The 23,218-nt window shown below is 40.7% G+C and overlaps 1 protein-coding gene across 1 annotated transcript; it reads left to right on the top strand.

Annotated features, from left to right (window-relative positions):
* Positions 1-7,785: 7,785 nt before the first annotated feature.
* Positions 7,786-22,850, top strand: gfpt2 (glutamine-fructose-6-phosphate transaminase 2). Its single transcript, XM_069720009.1, has 19 exons — positions 7,786-7,872; positions 9,284-9,391; positions 10,650-10,757; positions 11,039-11,164; positions 11,855-11,913; positions 12,158-12,292; positions 13,118-13,179; positions 15,000-15,079; positions 16,142-16,259; positions 16,505-16,668; positions 18,057-18,152; positions 18,637-18,734; positions 18,896-19,016; positions 19,228-19,385; positions 19,627-19,741; positions 19,920-20,047; positions 20,219-20,386; positions 20,559-20,720; positions 21,690-22,850. The coding sequence occupies exons 1-19, from the start codon at positions 7,866-7,868 to the stop codon at positions 21,732-21,734; spliced, it is 2,058 nt and encodes a 685-aa protein (XP_069576110.1). The 5' UTR covers positions 7,786-7,865; the 3' UTR covers positions 21,735-22,850.
* Positions 22,851-23,218: the final 368 nt, after the last annotated feature.

The raw sequence follows: 23,218 nt of genomic DNA, 5'->3' as shown, positions 1-23,218 counted from the left end.
TTTTAAGATTTGAGTGTTTTATATTTGTGGTTTGATGAATCAAAACTTCATGGGATTAATAATTGTGCTCTGAAAGTACAAACTAATAACAAACACTTTTTATATTTATATTGCTCAACTAATTGTGGATGTGAGCAGTGCTCAGAGGCCTAGAATTAGGCAATTTAAAATTATTTATTGTAATCCATGCATCAAAGTACTATCATCAATAACATATTTGTGAAATCCCCTTGTCATTATGACCTGAAATTAAAATAATATCAACACCAGAAGGTAAAATTTGAGCTCTGTGGTTAAAAATGAATTTTGCGTAAACTTGGTTTCACTTACTATCTTTGGCCAGAAGATGGCACAATAAGTTCAATATGATACCTGGTTGTAAGTTTTACTACTCATGAATTTCCCCAATGACATGACTCACACTGTTACCGGATAAGAAAAAAGAATAAAATACTGCTGTCACACCATAATGTTTTTCAAAAGTTTGAAAAGGTTGGCAGATAATCAGGAAATGTATTTTGCCTCGGGCATGAAGAGCGGAGGAGTCGCAGGGCGATTCTCTCTGGTGACTGTTCTATCAGGTAATCTGTTGTGCACACACTGATGCAATTAGTCTTGGCCTGTTGTCCGAGAGACTGATTTTGTTGCAGCAATTATTCTGTCAACAATTCCACACAATATCTGAATATTATTTACTACCCATTCTCCTTTCTGCACATTAAGCAAACATCGAGGCCGGCAGATAATTTGCCAGCACAAGGACACGGTAGAGAGCAGAGTTCTTCCCCTGAAATCTCAGCTATGAAGTGAGTTTACAGTTTTGTTAAAGCTCCCACCAGTTATTGTTGGATGCCCTGTTTATTGTGTGTGCAAGAGAGACAACAGTTGTGTCTTTGTGTGTGCATGTGGCTGATTCAATACAGGGTGCGCCTGTTGTCACCACTTTTGTTGCTTAGAAAAACGCACCAGAATCAAAATCCAACATCATTATACTATAAGTGGAATTACTACCAAAAGAACAACTGGGTGATGAATGTTATTAGAGTTGGTGCTGTAATTTTTAGCAGAAACACGACCTCAACTTGAGGAAATATAGACATCAGCTAAGGCTCCAACAGGGAACAGTCCTTTACTTAATTACAAGTTGTTGAGCATCCATGTTTGGTTTTCAGGTGTTCCTTCAGGAGCAGAGTTCAACATCAAATAAGAGAGACAAGTACGAACACAGAGCTGGAGGTGGAGGGTCATTAGTGGCAAATGAAGTGATGGACAGATGGACACAAGATGAAAGGCAGACAGAAGACAGGGTGAAGAAAGTGCAGCCATAAAGAGAGGAGTTACAAATACAGATGGAAATACAGTATTACGTTTTGGGTCACCATTTGGTTAGAGGCATACAACACGACACATAAACAGCCGGGCAGCTATGACTGTCAGTAACACTAAACCAGTAACACACACAGCAGTAGAGCAAAAGCAAGAGGGACAGTGGGTGGGGGAGTCTGGAAGGGAAAGACACCGGGAAATGGGGAAATCGAGAGCAAAGGGTGGAGTGCTCTTGCAGTCATGACATAATACAGATGGCTCTCTTTCTGGGTCCGACATGACGTGCTTGTGTAGCCCCCCCTCACCCTCTCTCCTTCTCAGTTCTCCCTACCCCCACCCTCGGCTCTGAGCCCAACAACATCATTTAGCTTACTCACAGATGTGCAACGGCAAGCACCACCCTGCTAGAGTGACCACGCACCAAAACAACAACCAAGAGTTGTATCCACAATCTCACACAACTCACTCACTTACTCATTTACTCATCTGTACTTTGGAACATTAATATGGCTATATCCCTTCCTTAACAACCTCAAAATAGAGACCTTAATCCCCCACAATCCAGTGACACAATTTTAGATTTCCCAGTCTGGCCAAACCACCATGATGTGGAGGAATAAAATAGCCAGTTTACAGGAAATCACATCATGGTCTCAAAGATCAGCTCGCTGACCTGTTCCAGGTTCACGTGCTTGTAATAATGTATTTGTTAATGTGTAAAAATGTATAAAGGTCAGCTTTGATTGGAAGCTTGTATGAACTTTTATCTCATACATGTAGGTGTGGTAGTGGCACTTATGTCAAGGTGACTTCAGGGGTATGCTGGGAATTCCTCTCATCTGCTCTGCGTTACATGCACTCAATTATTTATAATGAACGGATATTGAGGCTGATCATTTCTGACTTACACAGAAGAGTTATCCTCAGGAGCAAAGCAGATACAGCTTTGCTTCCGTACGCGAGATGTTACTTGCAAAGAAAACCAAGACTAATTTCTTCAGGCGCACTAAAAGTGATAAGATAATAATATCTACAAGAAGCAGGCAAGACTTTATTACTGATATTACGCTTAATTTATAGCTTTCTAGTTATATACGCAGTGTCTCATCTATGTAAGCAGCGTCACCAATCATGGCGATGAGTCATGTGCTCGTGACAAAATTTAACAAGGGATTTGAGGGGGGGGGGGTCCAATCTGACGTTCCTTGGGTGGGTCGTCTATGTCGTCTGTGTCGTATGCTTCACCATCCGATTCCAGAACCACATCTGGTGCTGATTCACAGTGAGCCGGCCTGGAGCTGAACCCACCAGGCGGAGAGGAACGAGAGAAATAGGGGGTTGTTGAGGAAGGAGGAGGGAGGCCCCACAGGGACTTCAGGTATCCTGCGAAAGTAAACATCAATCATGCCCACCACCTCGGGATACGGTTACAGTCTCGGGGCTTTTAGCACAGATGTAGGTCACACACAAATCAAATCACTGTGCTTGTGTTGCGTAATAGCAAACTTCTGTACTCTATAAATCGTGGAAACATAGCCTCTTACAGCATCTCAGAACGGCCCCTGCAAAACATGGGAAGTGTCTTAGCAGTGCAGTTTCACTAATTTCTATTTGGAATATATACTCAAAACTCTTCTGTGAAATATAAGTCTTTTTCCTCCTGATTTGACACTGTCAAGCTCAATCGCTGCATTTGTATTGACTTTGAAAACTGCCAACCGTTGACATTAAATACTTGTAAGGGTTGCGCTTTCAAACAAAAAGTGGACACTGCACTGTTTTGCTCCAGCAGCTAGAACTATGTATCGCGGGAGGGGGACGATGTAGAGTGGGAAATCCTTTTGTACCTTTTTGGTTTTCTTTCATTTTGCTTTTTGTTTTGTGTCTTCAGGAAAACTGAAAAAAAAAAAAAAAAAAAAAACTGATATACAGACTTAAAAATGTTACCTGTTATATATAACCCAGTTTCCAGCCTCTGGCCATCAGGCTGTTGGTATCTGTGTGGTTCAATAGGCATTCTCCTGCCATCCCCCACTGAGAAAGACTGTTGGGCCCTCCTGTACTGGCCTCCAGGCCCTAACTCGAAGCAGATGTGGGAGAGGAGAATCCCATTCAATAATCTCTAAACGGTCAGCTGGAGGTGCTCAACTCACTAAAGCTACATCCGCTTGATGCACTCAGACCATGAACATTAATCTAAAAGACACACACACACACACACACACACACACACACACACACACACACACACACACACACACACACACACACACACACACACACACACACACACACACACACACACACACACACTCAGAACTGCTGATGTCTGGCACGTACAGAGAAAACACAGAAAAGCAGCCTCGACCGCATGCGTGTTTGAAAGTGAAACATGTAAGCGTGTGAGATGATTCATGCTGCTTTAAGGATGAATTTAGTACCTAAGACACAAGTTGTGCAACGGACTAAAGTTCATAACATTTTATAATCTGAATCATACAGTCAAGGGTGCAGTTTCCTTATGGAGTCGAGACCAAAGATAAACATGTCCTCCTTTATCTGCACAACTTTGCTACTGAATAGATTTTTACCTTCATTCAGATATAGGTATCATCATTAATAATGAATTCACACTTTCCTTTTAGCCGTCAACTGCTGTTAACATCCTGGTTTTATATATTCTACAGTTAAAGTTGTATTCTTTTTTTATATATATATATAATATGAGGTTAGAAGTTATCAGACAGGTTTATCTGGGTGTAAGCTGATAACTATTTCTGACGCTGTTACTCCCCTGACTTAATATCTGTGCCATTTTATTTTAGTGAGCAACGATGTAACAATTAGAGGAGATGAATCACTAAAAAGGTCTTAATAAATCATAACCAAACAAACTCTACAAGAGGAGTAAAAGGTAACAGGTTCAAAAGAAGGTGAAGATTAACTCAAATGCTGAAACTATCTGAAATTCCTTGATAAGCTGTGGCAAAAAACCTTGCTGTTTGCCCATCATTTTATATCACCATTGTCATTAGGGAACCTTTGATCTTTGGGTGGATCTCATTGGATAACAATGTCATAGTGCACACGTAATTACACTTATTAATCCCTTAAGCCAGAAGAGGAATGCGGTACTTTGGCTCTTGTCACTGGTTCTCACTCACGCACATCCATAGTACACCTAGACGCATGTCAACATACATTACGCTCACGCGTAAAGCAGAGGGAAGTGGATTGTGCAAAAGTGGCTTTAGGTGAACATCAATAAAATATTCTTGATATACTGAGTAGATTTTCCTACATGTGGGGCTGAGGAACATTCAAAAGAAGCACAGCATTATATTTTTGTATACAATTGGACAGCTGCAAAACGCTGTGTTCCTGTTCGCCCTCATCTCGGTTGCATATGGGCTGATGCTGTTTGGAAAAAGCGAAGTGAGGCGTGTGACTTGGCCAGACGCTCACACATTCCTCGAGCATAGACATGGACTGTAAGTGGACATGATGTGGTCAGAGGGAACACACCAGCACTCACCTCATTCTTCTCTGAATCTGGTTTTTGAGCTTTTATCATTCCAGTCTTCCTCCATATACACTTTATCTCACACACGTTCTCGTTGAACAATGAAAGAGAGAGAGAGAGAGAGAGAGAGAGAGAGAGAGAGAGAGAGAGAGAGAGAGAGAGAGAGAGAGAGAGAGAGAGAGAGAGAGAGAGAGAGAGAGAGATCCTGCCGCCTCTGCTTTTTGGTACCCATAGAACTAACAGGCAGAAAGTGTGATTAGACATGTCATTATCTGCCTGTTTTAACTATGAAAACCATCGTTCACATGTCATTTGAATAAATTCATAAACTGTAGTTTATACAAGACTTTAATCTGCCTCGCTATGTCTTGCGCAAATGCAAATACAGACATAAATCGATAAACCTGTCAAAAACAATTGTTATTGCTGTAAATGTTGACTTGACATCAGATCAAGGCTCCGCCAGGACCTTTGCTCTGGGGGAAACTCGAAGCAGTGGGAATAATCAAAGTGATAGGGTTGAAAAGATAGTCAGTGCACGACTTTACTGCTGGAAGGCTGGTTCAGTTTGATAATGTGGAAACAGAAATAACCCACTGAAACAGTATTGTGACTCTGTAAAGGAATAACAAACATGCTCACTTTATTCAGTCAGAAGTCCAATCAATATTTTTTATAATATCAGTTAAATATTCATATATATCTCTGAATATTTTCCATTTCAGCAGATTGTTGTGTTACAGCGCATAGTTGTATAATTGTGATAGCTGGGTTTCCCCGGCAACCATTTAGGAAGGGTTTACAACAGAGGATTTTTAAATAAACACAAACAAAACACAGACACAACAATAACCGATGTGGGAGGTGGAACCAGGAAAGAACAGGATTGTCAGACAGCGGTATAAACTGTATGGTGGGTACGGTTTCAAAGCAGGGCTAAGGGGAAACCCAAGTGTACTAGCACCCCACCCACAATGAGTTTCAGCAGATTACAGAACCAACTGCCATGAACCTGCAGCCATGTGTCTTAATACAGGAAACTGTTTCATGCCAAATCAGTGGATAGAGATAAGTCACTTATTGTAGGTACCACCATCATGAACCAGTGGGATTAGTTCAGGAACCTGTAAACTCCTGATAGGATCATTCTTTACTCATTCTGGAGCTAAATGACACAAAATCAATAACTGATTGATACTTCCTACTTTTGTTTTCTATTTTGTGTCCTATTGATGAAAAACCTGTAGGTGTCCTTGATGCAAGTTATTTAAAGGCTCATTCCAGTTCCCTCTTTTTTTTCTCCTTTACTCCTTAGTAATTGCCCATTATTAGATAAGTACTGTACAATGAAATGTAACTTCACAACGATACATGATTATAAACACAATCCTTGAAACAAGGTGTAAAAAATTGCTCTTTCCAAAAAGGTTTTCACATGCAGCTGTTTACCATGTTTCAGAGTATTACATTAAATTAGAGTCAGTGATGTTAATTTCAGGGATTAATAAACATATACAGAGTATAACACGGTTTATAGAAAGATAAAACTACTATTAGTGATATCTTTATATTATTATAACCAAGTTTGCCAGCAAAAGGTTTCGTGAAATCATAAGTAAATTGATTGACAGTTACACCTAATGGTATCAGTCGGCTTTCTCATTATCAGGAATGCCATAATGAAAACTACAGGCTCTGTTTTATTATTCATTCACCGCCTATATCCAACAATTCAGGTTGCCAGTCAGGACCTAACCTTTATGAAATAAATATTCAAAGAATAAAGCCATTAACTGTTGAAAATGAAGATTTTAGGCTTATTGTGGCCTCCATTGTTTTCTGTGTCTGTGAAAATGACAAATTCTTCAATTCAACTTGACATCAACAGGTGGGTTGAGAAATAGTTGAGCTATTACCATGCCTATCCATCAGATGATGTGGGGGACACATGTGAGGCAGCAGGATGGTCTGTTTATTACAGCCCTGCTAGAATCAACAGACCCATGTAGGCTTGGAGGTCTACCTGGTCCAATGCTCTCCACGTGTACCCAAACACACGCCTCCCCTCCAGGTTTGTCATGTCCAGTATAATACCCTCAATGGACTCTGGTATAAAAAATTTTTTTTAAAAAAAGAGTTGGAAGCTGGACTTGATGTCATCCACACGAGACGTTGCATATCGTGTTGGCCCTGGTGTCATCCTTATTATGTTTTTAACTCTCTCCGCCTCCTCTGTCCCGGGAGGATGAATACCAGAGCAAGTTGCCACCCTCATATGTCACCACAGGCGCCTGTTCCTCTGGTGCCACTTCCTCGCCATCTGTCGACTGGTCAGTCTCATAATTGTCCGGCTCGAAATCAGGATCAATGTTGTCTTCAATTTCTAAGACATCTTCCTCTATCTCCGGTTCAATCTCCTCTTCATCCGGTTCAAAAATTCGATCCAGAGACTCTCTGACAGAAACTCGCCTCATCAGTCATTGTGACTCACTGTCACTCATTGTGTTCACAGAGTGAAATGAGAGCAAGGCACAAATAGAGGTGTATGTAGGGGGGACGTGAGAAGATATGAAACGTTGTTTAGTGTGGAAGGTGTGGTTCACGCTATAGAGATTGGTTCCCATAACAAACACCTGATTTTTACAAAGTTGACTAAACCACAAAACATTCAATGCAAGTGGTGATCAGCGATTTTATATGTTCAAATGCCTAGTGTGGAGGATAATCATAAGGCCTTGAGGCAATCAGATGTCAAATTTAATTCAAAAAAACAAAATTAAAGTTTCAAATCGGTCAGATTTGACCCGAATACGACAGGATGGTGTTAACAGGACGGGGAGGGAGGTTAGGGGTGGGGGTGGGATGAGAAGGGGTGGGGCCGCTGCCTCTTCAGGAAACGTTGTTTAAATTCACAGTGCGAGTGTAACACAGGAAGGCAGAGGCATCGCTGCGACCAGGGAACAGCACGTCGCTACCGCACAGAACCGTGTCCAGCAACGACGACAAAGCTCGAGCCATGTGTGGTGAGGTTTCTTTTCATAAAGTACTTTTTTTTTCTCTTTTTGAAGTCGTGGAAAAGAATTGCACGTATCGCACACGGAAATTGCCTTGACGGACAGCAACCACAACGCCGATGTTCTCAGACGCGATGAAGCGAGGAATTAGTAAAGTTCTTGCATCGTGTGTTCGTCCTCCGATTTGCAGGAATAGTTTTGGCGGTAACGTGAATGTTACGTTTGAATTGCGATCATGTGTTAAATGTCTTGTTTTCCGATCGGTGCGGATTCCCGTAGAGCTTTTAAGCACAACTGCTACGTGTCAGTGTTTTTTTTTTTTTACTTACGGGTGTAAACGACAGGACAGGGACGTCATACCATTTACTTTTTTTTTTTTTTTTTTTTTTTTTTTAAAGATTTCCAGGGAACGTCCCCATCTCGCGCTCATTAAAACGGGCTCGTATCCACCGGTCGCGACCACGTCCTGTGAAGTTGAGTCATTTTGTGCATCCCGCACCGTTTTGACAAACTTTCGCCTGTCCACTCTCGGGACAGCGACATGCACTGCCGAAAGGTCGAAGACCGAGATCTTTAAAAGTCCCCGGCTTCACCTCGTGCCTGCAAGGAAGAGGCCGAGATTGTGGGAGTTTTACCGCATCCCGTCTACCTGACAGCTCCAACACTGCGCGCAATGTGCGTCCGTCAATGGCCAGCTGTGTGCCTGTCGGAGCAAAGCTGCCCGGAACATTCCTCTACACACACACACACACACACACACACACACACACACACACACACACACACACACACACACACACACACACATATATACATATTTACACGCCCATACAGTCGTGTCCACGTCAGTGGACATTATACTGAGGTATACTACGGGGAATTTTTGTCTCCAGTGTGACTGTGTAAACAGATTTATGTACCTACAGCATGAAAAGTGTGTGTGGGGTGGGGGTGGTAGTGGGTCATACTGTAGCAAAAACAACAGCAACATAATTAGTTGCCTCAAACTGTATACACGCTTTAATTTTAAGTTAGCTTAACTAACCCCTATAATGAAATTATACTGAGGCTTATTCTGACTCATGTATTCTTGTTTTTCCCCAAGTATATTTGGTGAGTAAATAAGATGAAGATCATAAGCGATAAAAATATGCAGCTGGAAGTAAGAAACTGACTTTAGGGACCAGCTATATTCCTCTTTAATGAAACATAGTCAACATTAATGTAATCTAATGACTGTGCTCTCCACTGTTTGTTCCAATATTCTTTATTTGCAATATTTGTCCTTAATAAGTATCATATGGAGCTTAAGAAATGGAAAAAGATGGTACTGTGCTCTTTGCAGCTGCGTAAACTCTGCTTTCAGCGTTGAGCCTCTCAGAGGATTCAAGTTGTGTTTCTGTTTCTCCTTCTCTCAAAGGGATCTTTGCCTACCTGAATTACCAAGTGCCTCGCACCAGAAAGGAGATATTTGAGACGCTGGTGAAGGGACTGCAGAGACTGGAGTACAGAGGGTACGATTCAGCAGGTGAGACACTCGGCTTCAGAGAGTTGCCACACACACACACACACACACACACACACACACACACACACACACACACACACACACACACACACACACACACACACACACACACACACACACACACACACACAAAGTGCACAAAAGCTTATAGTACCCCCTGACAGCACCTGTGTGACACGGTCTTTAAAAAAAAACAAAAAAAAACAACAAATCTAGCAGTATTCACAGCATGAAGATTATCAGTTTAAAAATAAAGATCTACAGTTTAATGACTTGAATTCACTCTGAAACACATCCATACACGTATACTGTATGATTCATGTTTAAATGTGGCACCTGCAGTCATTAAATACTGCAATCTCTTGTTGGATTTGAAGCTTAAGGTGATAAACACACCTTGATCCTTGCAACTGCCTTCTATGACACTTGTCACTAAGAACATTTTAAATATGGATTAATTACTGTTTTGAATAGAATGAAGAGAAACTGGTGTAACAGGTGAAACCTGCTGCCAGCCTGCTATGCAGGGCAAGATGGGTGCACCTCATGAAACCACACAGGAATAATCATCATTAAGAGACATGTTGTTTGTGGGAATATAATACCTTGGCTACTGCTAAAGGATGATTTCGGTTTATTTCAACCTGGCCAAGAGAGAATTTCTAAATCCGGCATCTGCAGTCAGACTCTTTTCAGAAAAACATTGTCTCTTTTGTCAGCACAGTGCAGGAACCCCCTCAGTTTTCTTTTAGGATAACCTGTTGTCTTTCTGCCTCTACCTCCATCCTCTGAGCCACATTAATGAGAAGTACACCATGTTGAAAAGTAAACTAAATTATTCTGTAAGAGGTAATAGTGACTTGTAACTCAGAGCCTTTCACCACCTGGATATTTATAGTTCACAAAAACACACCCATACACACATTCACTGTGTGTTTGCCCATCCTATTTGAGCAGGATGAAGCTGCAGAATCACGAGGTCCTTTAATGGCTGGAAGATTCCTGCACACACAACACGCACACGCATCATTAATAAAACCTCCGATACTGAGTAATTTGGATCAAATTAATTTTTATCTTGCTCTATATATGTGTGCTTTCATAATTAACATCTCTTTTTGATTAAGATTAAGTTGTCCTCTTATTACTAATGAAGAAAAAAACACTGAATTTATGACAGGGTTTTTACTGCTTTTTGTTTTCTATATGAAAAATAAAAGAGGACGTTTTATTTTAACTACCGCTCACCTGTTTGCAGGTATTGCTGTGGATGGCCCGAACAAGACAACCACTGACCTCAACAGCAACACCATCTGTTTGATCAAGAAGAAGGGGAAGGTCAAGGCTCTGGACGAGGAGCTGTACAGTGGGTTCATTTCTCATAGTTCTATTAATTCTTTTGTTTCATAAATTTTATGAAGATAGAAAAAGTTCTAGTATTGTTTTTTTTGCGATTGCTGCTTTTAGTGACCGTATTCCACATATTAATTTTCCATTCATGTGGGTCTTATTTTTTTTTATATCCATCATATTTCAAAAGCACCATGCTCCCTTCATTTGACATCTCGTGATGCATTTCTTGTGATAAAATCCTCTAAATTCGGTTCATGTTACTAAAGAAACTGGTGATGTGTTTTGCTTGTTCAGAGAAAGATTCGCTGGACCTGGACGAAGAGCTGTTCACACACTTCGGCCTCGCTCACACTCGCTGGGCGACACATGGAGAGCCGAGCGCACTCAACAGCCATCCTCATCGCTCTGACAAGGATAACGGTAATATGGGTTTATGTACTTTCACACGTGCTCACAAATGGATGCATTTAACAGCATTGTTCAACCAGCTAAATGATCCATGCAAAACAAATGGCCTCAATAAAATAAATTAGCTTCCTTTGATTTATGTAAAAAATATCTCTTGCCTTGATTACATGATAGGCATATTGTGAATCATTTCACTGTCGGCATATGATAATTGCTTCTACATCTTGGCAGATTATTTCAAGAAAAGGTTAAGATGCTCTATTTGACACAACCTCGCACACCTTGAATTCTAACCAAACATACGCCCATTTCTACAGTGCCCCGGGTTCATAGGTGTGTCAGTTATGTACATTGCCTTTAGACCAACGTGCATAATTGACAAGGCATGCTCATGAAAGTGTACATCACAGAAAATGAGAAAAATAGTCCTGCAAAGTAACTTCTGTTTGTATTAGAAAACGGACGGATGGTCTTCTACCACGTCATTGTCGTAACATCGTATTGGTATCCATTTAGTAGCTGACGAATGTCAAAAGAAACATTCTCTGAATAACAGCAGCCTGTTAAAGGTGCCACCCATTACACACATCATTGTTAGAATTTAAGGGTGTGGTAGGTTTTAGTTTGTTAACAACAAATAAACACCATTAGTGACCTTCAGTCCCTTTTTCTAATCTTTTCATTCTTGCTGCCTTCTCTCAGAGTTTGTTGTCATCCACAACGGCATCATCACCAACTACAAAGAGCTGAAGGAGTACCTGGTAAGTCATTGTCCATTCAGGAATACCTCTTGTACAAACCCTGTTCAATGGCATCCTTGGACTTGTTTTTCTTGTCAGATTGCTGTTTGTTTTTCAACATGCACAGTGAAATGCCATTCGGTCATTATCTCTTGGAGAAGCAGTAACATCCCTTTAACAAGTTAATACATACTGCAGTCAGATATTTCAGGATGACTGATAGTGTATCCTCAGTGTTTATATTAATTGTATTGTGCCTCCTCAGATCATCAAAGGATATGAGTTTGAGTCAGAGACGGACACAGAAGTGATCCCAAAACTGATCAAATATGTTTATGACAACCGAGAGAATGACAGCGTCACCTTCTCCACGCTGGTAGAGAGAGTCATTCAGCAGCTGGTGAGTAACTCATCAACACATTAACACATAGCTTCCTGGTAACTATGACCATGTTGCTAAGTGTCACTAAGTGTGTACTTGACCGGTTATGCATACACATACACACACATATGATCATTTACTCTTTTTACACTGTTTGAAACTGCTTAAATTTCCTGTCCATTAAAACACAGCACACCATGACAAAAACATTCTCAATGGCAACCGTCCCAACAGTATCACGAGTGATGTCATCACTCACAGAAAAATGTTTTTTTGGGTGAGATGAAGCAAGCCTCACTTTTCCATTGTGTGAGTAATGCCTCTGAGCCTCACACGCTCTCCTCAGAAGAACCGAGGAGGCAGAAGCATCCATTTTGGATTTGGAGTAATGGGAACCAGATAGTTCGAATACCCACTAACAGTCTCACAACCATGACACCCTCCCCTCCCCTCGCCTCCTGCCACATGCTCCCCTCACCTTCCCCTTCACCACACAATCACACAGCCAGCCAATTCTGCTTCTAGTAAGCACCACAGGCAGGCTTGCTGTCAGTGCTGTTGAAACACAGCTGATGTTGTACAATAGAGGTCTTATTTCTCTTAACCCACCTCCCCGTTGTAACTCACTACTTCCCACCACAAGCATCAAACCCCACAGGGCTGTGAGAAACTGTTCCTCTTAGAGGTTACTCACTTTTCTGGAATACATGACTACCTTTACCTTTAAAATCTTGAGACTTTGATTGTTTCTCCTCTGACAGCCCACTTCAACATTTATTTGTTTTCACTCTTTCATCAGGCTCATGTAAACTCTCCGTTTCCTCTGCTTCTCTCTGTGTTTAGGAGGGGGCCTTCGCTCTGGTGTTTAAAAGCCGTCATTTCCCCGGAGAGGCTGTGTCTACCAGGTTAGCATGCACACACTGACACACACCGCTCTGACATTTCACTTCACATATCGTCCACTATCTTTTCGATGAGCCAGAGTCACGAGATGTGTCATCCCTGTTGTTACCATTATGAAGCAATACCAAATATGATTTTAGGAGACTCCTTTAGTTTATGCATTTCCCTTATCTTAGCTTATATCTTTATTAAACGTGGCCTGGCTCTGGTATGTCTTCACCTTACTCATTTACAATGTGCTGTTTTTCGATTGCTTGTGCGAACATTGGTAAGTTCCTGTCTGACTGCATGGGTCAGTACTATCTGCATCTCAAGACCAGAGGTTGAATCCAGGTTCTCCCTCTTCCTCATGGGCATATGGCCCTACACCGCCTTCTCTGTGACTCATTAACAGAGAGACTAGTTTCCTGTTTCCGCTCTGGGAAATGTGCCTGGGCAGCATTAGACTCCTCATTAATTACTCCTCATCATTTTATTTCATCTTTATACGTTTTGCGGTTCAGTGAGCAGTCATGGTTCAGGGAGATGAGAGGCTGGGGGAGCATAGGTGTAAACTAATAACAGAGAGAGAAATGAGGAGGGTAGAAGGGCAGTAAAATTAGCGGAGAGTGATAAGACCTACGCAAACAGTTTGCCTGGCAGTGCCACTGTTGTCAAGGCTACTTGCTGCCTGCTGCTAAAGTCATGAGTCGTTGCCATCTTTGTTGTCAACTGTGTTTCAACAATAGTTTCTGAGGAAGTTATGTTGTCAGTATACTGTATGGTTTTGGCTAAACTCAGTGTAGTTTGTTGCATAGTCAACATTGTCTACCAAGATGGAGGGACAGGGGAATGTTTATAATTACTGATGCTCGCCACCATCCACACTTTGTCATCAAGGATCAACCTCCATGCAGGACTTTCAGCCTCTTCATCTTAGCTTCTCTGTCTCTGACCTCTGCCATTTTGTTTCTTTGCGTCACCCATTCTTTCTCTAACTCAGTCTTACTTCTATCATCCATTTGCTTCCCTTCTTCCCGTCTGTCCCTCCCTCAGCGTAAATATTACATTGGAGCGACCACATGTTTCTGTTTGCGAACCTCCCTTTTCAAGCCCCACACCCCTTAAAACAACCAGTGGTCTTGCGTCAACACGGCCCCAGAGAAATGCTAAGCAGAGAGAAAAGAGGGCTCCAGACAAGCAAAAGACGAGAAGTAAGGAGAGGCCCAGTTTCTTAAGAGCTGGTGTCATAATAACTAACTTGGTGTGAAGAGGTTTTGTTTTGATGTACTGTTTTCACTGCAGTTGCGAGATAAGTGTGTTACGGTTTCTTCTATTTTAAAGTTGGTCTCCCTTCAACCTCCTCCCTTACCTGTGACGTGGCTGCACCTTGTCTGCCTCCTCAGCCAACAGGAAAAGCCCACATCGAGTCAGTGGCCAATAAGGAAGCAGTGACTTGGCAATTTAGACAAATGGAAGATCAGCTTACCTTTCTAATGCTCCAGATCAGAAAGTTTGGAAGAGATTTGGAATAAGTGGGAGGATGTCTGCACAGGGACAAAGTCAGGATTATGTTCCAGATTATGTAAGAGAAATACTGAAAATGGGTCAGTGCAAGGATGAAGAAATGAACAGATGGATGAAAAGAGAGGAGTTCTGTTTGGTTGGAATGATACAGTGGGATAAGATGTGAGGTTACCTCAACAAAGTACCATGTGAGAGAGTTAATCTGACATTGTTGTGTGTCTAGCAAAGCTAATCCGTCTCCCACCTTCCCCACACTTTCTCTCCTTGCCCTCCTTCCGTCTCTTCCCCTCTGTCTGCTTCATTCTTGTCTCGGCAGGAGAGGAAGTCCGTTGCTCATTGGTGTGCGAAGCAAGCATGAGCTGTTGACCGAGCACATCCCCATCCAGTACAACAGTGGTGAGCTCTGTTCCTCTCTCTGTCTGCCATTATCCACTTACACTGCACCCTAAATCTCTGCCTAAATGCATGCACAGACATACTGTATACACACATTTACAGCAGTATACAAAACTTAAAGCACTACACCTGAGGGAGTATTCAGAATATTACATTTAACACCCATATTCATTTATCGAAAATAATTTTCTGATTATCACCTGACAGTTTCCTGTGTCTAATCTGCACAAAGATATTCAATTGTAGTTTTATTGATCATGTAAGTTAGCAAAGAAAGGGACAATGGACTGACCACCCTGATAGTAAGTCATTAAATTTTGATTTCTGGTTTGTTTCAATGTGGAGAAAAAAAACTGTGGGACTGATTTATTGTGCAATAATAATTTTTTAAAAGTTTCTTAAAAGTCATTTTTTCAAAGTGTTGCCTGGTTTTAAAAAATTAAAAAAAAAAAAAAAAGTAATATCATAACCAATATCTCTGTTATCACACAGGCTCTTTAAGACTGGTGTGTTTGAAATACTTATACTATAGCCAATGAAAGTTATGGCTTTAGACGGTAAAGTGGGGATTAACTTTTAACCAGATAGTTTAACTGGACACTTATGGTGTAGGTGTTTTCCATATCGAATTCATACAGCAAACAAAGTTTGGAGCTGTATTTACACAGCCAGCATCAACAAACAAACAAACAAATATATTATTAGACTCTTGGTGACAACCATGAAAATTTTACTTCAAATGTGTATTCTGTATTTTATATTTGAGTCAATCTGGAAGTCCTAATCAGGAAGAGAAGAGAAAATAGAGGAGCTAATAGAGTGTAGCCTGCGTCTGAGAGATAACATTATATAGCCTAACCTCGTCTCTGCTGCGCAGTTTTTAATATCATGTTGCACAATACATGTTTTCTGTTCTTAACATTGACAGCAAAAACTCTGGGCTGAGCCTTTGTGAACCCCTAATGATGCGGAATTCAAGTGATGAGCACGTCGTGATTGATTTAGTGTCTAAAAGTGTGAGTGCGACCACTGACCCTTGATATTTGACTTTTGACCCTGTAGCTCACTTCAAGGAGGGAGTCCAGGAGAAGAACAGCCATAACCGCTCTGACTGCTCCAATGCCATCAACTCTGTGGGGGATGACGGGGCGGTGGAGTATTACTTTGCATCAGACGCGAGGTGAGGAACAGTTATCTGTGTCTTGTTGTGAATCCAACGTTGGACCACATCATTGAACACTTACTTGTCAATATATTTCTATCACCGACCTCCTCCTTCTGTCATGCTACCACATCTATCAAGTATGATAAAAAAACAAAAAAAGGATCAAATAAACAAAGTATGTGCCATTTGTAAACATCAGACTAGTGGACATTGTCCATTATTCATCACATTTATTCAGCTTTCTCTTTGTCTCTCCACAGTGCCATCATTGAGCACACCAACAAGGTGCTGTACCTGGAGGACAGTGACATTGCAGTTGTGACTGGAGGGAAACTTTCCATCCACAGAATTAACCGTAAAGCCGGTGAAGATCCAGTCAGAGCAATTCAGACCCTACAGATGGAGCTGCAACAGATCATGAAAGGTCAGATTTTGGTTCAGAAAATCTGCATTTAATTTAGATTAGATTAGATTAGATTAGATTAGATTAGATTAGATTAGATTAGATAGGCAGTTTTGCTTCAGTGCAAGTCATAACCATAGAAGAGATCAGAGGTTATAAAGAGCACTAACAACACAGTCTCAAAAATAAACTAAACATATAGCTTATACTGTGTGCTGGCAGTGCTTCTGCTCTAGTTAAGAAACTTATGCTTGCTCGCCCTCTGCTGGCAGAATAAGTGAAAAATATTACTGCTGTTTTTGTTTTTCAGCCTCTACAAGTTTTGATCTGAGGAGTGTACTACAAAGTGAGATTAGTGGGTTAGCGAGGTATGTTGAGACTAAAGGCAGGGTTGCCAATGTCACAAAGGTGGTTCTCTTTTAAGATGGCTAGATCACCATGGTAATTTATGCTGCAAACTTAACCTGGTCCGGAGCAGGTTATTTTTGGAGATATCGGATCAAAACGTAAGAAAGTACCGTCTACTGACCAATCAAATCTCTCTGAAGAATGTCTTCACCAATTGGAGAAGATCCAGTGGAGCTCGGTATGTGGAGTGAGACAGTCCTCTGTGGAGTGAGACAGTCCTCTGAGGGAGGCAGAGTGTTTAGAGACAGTTGCACTTGTACTTATAAGATCTGACAGTAAACCTACCTCTCGCTTTGAATTATGATTTTATATTTCTTTCTTATTTGCTCCTGTCTGTTCGACACCTCCGGGGCTGCAGGTGAAATGATAAAACTAAAACGTCCATAAACCTGATGAGAATACATCTAATAATTAATTAATGTAATTAAATATGCGCATGTAATTAATCAGATCTTCCTGTGCACATTAAGGTAAGGTGATATTATAAGCCTTTCAACTTCGGCTACACATTCACACAGTTGGCGATTTTTTTTTTTTTTCCACATCCTTCCATCATTTAGCAGCTGCAGATGTGCTGCTTTCAGTGTGGATTATGTGTTTAACTTTGTTATAGTTTTTTAAAATGATAGTTTGCTCCTCGTTTTTAAAATATGTCGTTCTGCTGTCAGTACATGTGTCTGTTTGTGATTGGTCAGAAACTGCAAACACCTCTTTAATGTGAACGAGCTGAAACCAGAAAGCCTGAGTTAACAGGAAGTCGAGAACCACCGTCGTAGTAGCAATTATCTGTGACAGCGAGTTTCCGCTTTGTTGAGCGAGCTCAGGCAAAGAGACCCTGAGTATGTTGAACTTGCTTCGTAGTTCACCCCTCAGATCTCCATATATGTTTGTTTTTTGTCTCATCTGTTTGGGAGGACATTATTCAGCATGTCACCATTTTGCCATGAGGAGTATGAGCCAAATAATCTGTCTGATGTACATATATGCTTCTCCCTTCACAGGAAGCTTTGACGCCTTCATGCAGAAGGAGATCTTTGAGCAGCCGGAATCAGTCGTAAACACTATGAGAGGCCGGATTTGTTTTGACTCCAACACAGGTGACCTGTGATCTTTTAAGCTGTGATACCTTCAAGGTTTGACGATGTTTTGAACACCCGAGCAGGTCCCTGATAAATATTAGCATTAGTTAGCAATTTTAACTGAATCAGGTCATGCAGACAGGATCTGCAGTTTGTTTATTGACTGTCTTACCATTGCTTATAGACATCTTAATTTTGAAGAACAAAATGCACTCACATACTTAAAATATTAATGCACTAATCACTGTAGCCCCACAGTGTCAGTCACCTATATTCTCTAGCTTTATAACGGAACAGACAACACGAGTACTACATTGTACAGTATATACATGTGGAGTAATCTCAAAAACTTGTTCCAAGGAGCCTGATTTACTTTCTAAAAATTCACTATCTACTAATGGTAGAAAATACATACACGACATCTTGGCACTCCTGAGGTAAATTAGTTTAAAATGATTCCAGTATACATTAATGTTGACTGTCTTTCCTTGTATTTCCTCAGTGGTTCTTGGAGGGCTGAAGGACCACTTGAAAGAAATTAAACGCTGCAGACGTCTAATAATGATTGGTTGCGGCACAAGTTTCCACGCTGCAGTGGCTGTGAGTAGAGACATTACATTTTCATATTAGCGTGTGTACGCTGGATGATGACATTTCATGTGAAACCCAGTAATCATTAGTAACAGTGAAGTTAAAAACATGGAAGTCTCTGTTTGTATGGAACGTGATGAAACGGCTGTTTCTATTTACCTACTCTTCAGACCAGACAGATCCTCGAGGAGCTGACGGAACTGCCCGTCATGGTGGAGCTGGCAAGCGACTTCTTGGACCGAAACACGCCTGTTTTCAGAGATGACGTTTGCTTCTTTATCAGCCAGTCAGGTGACAATAACAAACATTAACCCAGGATACCGCTTGTTACTGTCTGTTAGCATACGTATTAAGACAATGACCAGAAAAACTTGCTTCACACCATCAGGTTCAGTGTGAAACCTTTTGACAGTCTAATGCCTTCTTCATTTTTAACACAGACGTGATTGTGCTGTGATTCTTACAATACGACCATATATTTTCTTTCTCTGTGCTCCCTTAGGAGAGACAGCAGACACTTTGATGGCACTGCACTACTGCAAAGATCACAGCGCTCTAACAGTTGGAATAACCAACACTGTGGGCAGCTCTATTTGCAGAGAAACTGACTGTGGAGTCCACATCAATGCTGGGCCGGAGATAGGAGTGGCCAGCACAAAGGTACGGTTTATACGGAGCATTTGTAGGTTAATAAAATCTTTTCAGAATCTGGCAACAGCTATATGCAAAATAGACATGGCTTTTAATTTTATATAAGATGACTTGTAGTATAAATATAATTTCAAATGTATTATAAAACTTCCTGCTTAACAACACAACTGTGTTATTTGTTATGTGAGCTGTTTCCGCTCCACTGTTCAGCTTGAGAGTTATGCAAGTTTTTCCTGTGTGTGTGATTCAGGCTTACACCAGTCAGTTTGTGGCCCTCATCATGTTAGGGCTGATGATAAGTGAGGACAGAATCTCCCTACAGAAGAGAAGGCTGGAGATCATTAATGGCCTCAGGGTGCTACCTGGTCAGTACTTCAACAGACACAACAAATCACAAACACAAAGTCATCTGTAGTCTCAGCATAAGCACATTTTAAAATGGGGACAGACAGATGCTGAACCACATTAGCAAAATACTGCATCACCTGACTAAAACCAGTACTATTATGCTTTCACATGTTTATTCTTCTTCTACCCTCATAGAGCTGATAAAGAAGGTGTTGTCCCTGGATGAGAAGATCAAGGCCATTGCTAATGAACTGTATCAACAAAAGTCCCTTCTGGTTATGGGCCGAGGTTTCAACTATGCTACCTGTCTGGAGGGGGCGCTGGTGAGTTGAAAATGTCACTGTTTTATCTGCAATTAATTTCTCCGGGTATAACATAATTTTTGAGTTTAGTAAAAACGTTAGATGCTGTAATAGTTGTAATGCTGGCTGTACTGTATGGTATCTTAATTTTTAATGGTAATGTGATGAGCTATTCTTTTTATTCTTATACAGAAAATTAAGGAGATCACGTATATGCACTCGGAGGGCATCCTGGCCGGGGAGCTGAAGCACGGTCCTCTGGCTCTCATAGATAAAGACATGCCAGTCATCATGGTCATCATGAGAGATGCCTGCTATACTAAGTGCCAGAATGCTCTGCAACAAGTCACAGCCAGATCGGTAAGTCCTGGAAAAACACATTTTACTGAAATAGTATCTGCAGGCATTGAAGCACACACCCAAAGAAATGCACATCCACACAAATGTTACGTTCAGAATGGCAGTTGTAACAGAAATTAATGAACTGAGTGACTAATAATGTTCTTGCCCTCTCGGCTTCTCTCTCCATCAGGGTCGGCCCATCATCCTCTGTTGCGAGGACGACTTGGAGGTGACTGAGAATGCCTACCAGACCATCCAGCTGCCACAAACTGTGGACTGTCTGCAGGGCATCCTCAGTGTCATCCCCCTGCAGCTCCTGTCGTTCCACTTGGCCGTCCTGCGAGGATATGACGTAAGTAGTTAACACAACTTTTGACTTTGTGCAAATTCCAAATGCATATGAAAAACAATTTCAACTTCAGGTATTTTTGCTGTAACATTTGTTTTAAGAAATAAAGGAGTTACATGCTTTTTATCAGACTAAGTCTTAAATAGATATGTGAGATATTTTGTGTCTGTTAATCTGATTAGTGACCATACTCATTACCTTAGTAAATAAGGTATCAACATTGGACTGTGATATCTATAGAAATATATATATATATATTCATACTACTGCTGCACTTGCTAAAGCTGTTTATCTGTGTGTGTGTGTGTGTGTGTGTGTGTGTGTGTGTGTGTGTGTGTGTGTGTGTGTGTGTGTGTGTGTGTGTGTGTGTGTGTGTGTGTGTGTGTGTGTGTGTGTGTGTGTGTGTGTGTGAACTATATGTTTTACTTTCAAATGGCAGTTTTAGCACAATTTGTAGTTTGCTAAACTAAATATTTAAGGTTTGGTCTGACATAGTCTTAATCCTTTTGCATTTACCTTCAAAAACAGCTTTTTCAGGAGATTGAATAAGCACAATATTTCTATGATTTACACATTTTTGGCGTGTGTAATGTCTTTTCACCTTATCACATGGGTAGGGACTGATTAGTGACTAAGGCATGGATGTGTGCAGTGAGGATTTTCTTTTCACACCACCTTAAGAACTATTTGGTCCAGCCTCTGCAGGACCATTTCTCTCTACACGTTTTCCTAGCCTGTAAATGTGTTAGTTCAGAGTACAAAGGACGTTCAATGTACCCATTTACCAAGTTGTCCGTGCACTTTATGGCACAAACTTTTAAAGATAAATCCATATAATGGCATATTTTTGCCAGTGTGCAATTTTTACACCATCCACCCTAATATGATGTCCACCGATTGGAAAAGAGTTGTACAGCACATTCACACTCATTGATATCGTGTAATTTGACAAACCGCTCTTTCTGTTTGCAGGTTGACTTTCCCAGAAATTTGGCCAAGTCTGTGACAGTGGAATAATTACAGTTCACAAAGCCCAGGAGTGAAGAAATGAGACTTTAGGAGATCTGCAATGCAATTGTGCAATCAAACATTCAGTGTGTGTGTGTGTGTGTGTGTGTGTGTGTGTGTGTGTGTGTGTGTGTGTGTGTGTGTGTGTGTGTGTGTGTGTGTGTGTGTGTGTGTGTGTGTGTGTGTGTGTGTGTGTGGCAGGATGGGCGTGAGAAGGCTGTATTTGTGTGTGTGGATGATTCTGCGAGGGAGATTGAGAGAAAGTAACAGACAAAGGAGCAGGTTTAGGGTATAGTTAACTTTTTGAGAAGAGAAATGTGAATTCTGACCAAATACACTGCTGTGGGATGGCCCATGCCATTGAGGCCTTCCAGAACAATCTATGAAAAAAAACATTCACACAGCCAAAGCAGCCTGCTGTGCCTTTTTCTAATCATGACTTGAGCCAAATGCAGAAAAGCGCTGACATGGAATATTAAAGTGTTTACAGTTGTGCAATAAATGGACCAAATGCGCATTGAATGTACACAATCATTAGGTGATTAATTCTCTTCCTACTTTATGAATTTCTTTATGTTCTGCTCTGTTGCATTGCAGAGCAAGTAGGAATTACAAAGATTTTTATAAAGATATCTGAAAGAGAGTTATAAAATCTCATTTTTAATATTTCATTGTAAAGTCATGTAATCACTGTGCCTGGTGGGCCAGTAACCCATAACTTTAATAATTTTGTCTTATTATTATTTCATTTTAAATTAAAATATATTGTCAATTCTGTTTAACAGAATTGGGGTTTCCAAAGTCAGTTCATGGTAGAACATGGACGTTTCTTCCAAACTTTCTACACTTATTATTGTCATAGGGTGGAGCCTTTTGATTATTTAAAGAGCACCCGTGCAGCAAAAACAAATCACTATTGTGATTTTGAACAGTACTTTTGTTTTGTCAGCCATTTGTATGGGTTTATAATAATGATAATCTGTATTTAACTGATTCTGTGTTTTATTGGGGCTAAAGAGATGGTTTGATTTATATCTTTAACTATGATTGTATTTTATACTGTATGTTTTATAGACATAAATAAGCTCTATCAATCAATAAATAGATAAAGCATTCTATTCAAAATATGAAGTTGTCTTTTTCTTATTTCTACTTGTCTGTTGAATTGAAATAGTTATTTTGATGCTAAATACGTAATGGCATATTTAAATTGTAAGTGCAATTCCTTCCGTCTTTAGTTAGTCCTTTTGCCAACAATAAATATTTTTTTCTATTACAGGAGGATCAAAGCTTGAAAAGATGGTTATTTTTTTGTTTTGTTGGTGATATGAGCATGCATGGACATTAATTCAGTCTCGCCTCATGTCTTCTAAAACATTATTGTTACGTTATGCACAAAATCAGTCCGGGTCAGTCTATGGGTGCAGTGATAAGAGGTATTGCAGATGGAAATGACAGAAAGGGAAGGAGCCAGTTCAGAAAAATATCCCAAC

This window comes from Brachyistius frenatus, unplaced genomic scaffold (assembly GCF_029030835.1).
Source record: "Brachyistius frenatus isolate BFR_SWC_R1_liver_20210118 unplaced genomic scaffold, ASM2903083v1 Contig_229, whole genome shotgun sequence".
In the NCBI taxonomy this organism is placed as follows: domain Eukaryota; kingdom Metazoa; phylum Chordata; class Actinopteri; family Embiotocidae; genus Brachyistius; species Brachyistius frenatus.
This window is presented reverse-complemented; position numbering and strand designations above follow the sequence as displayed.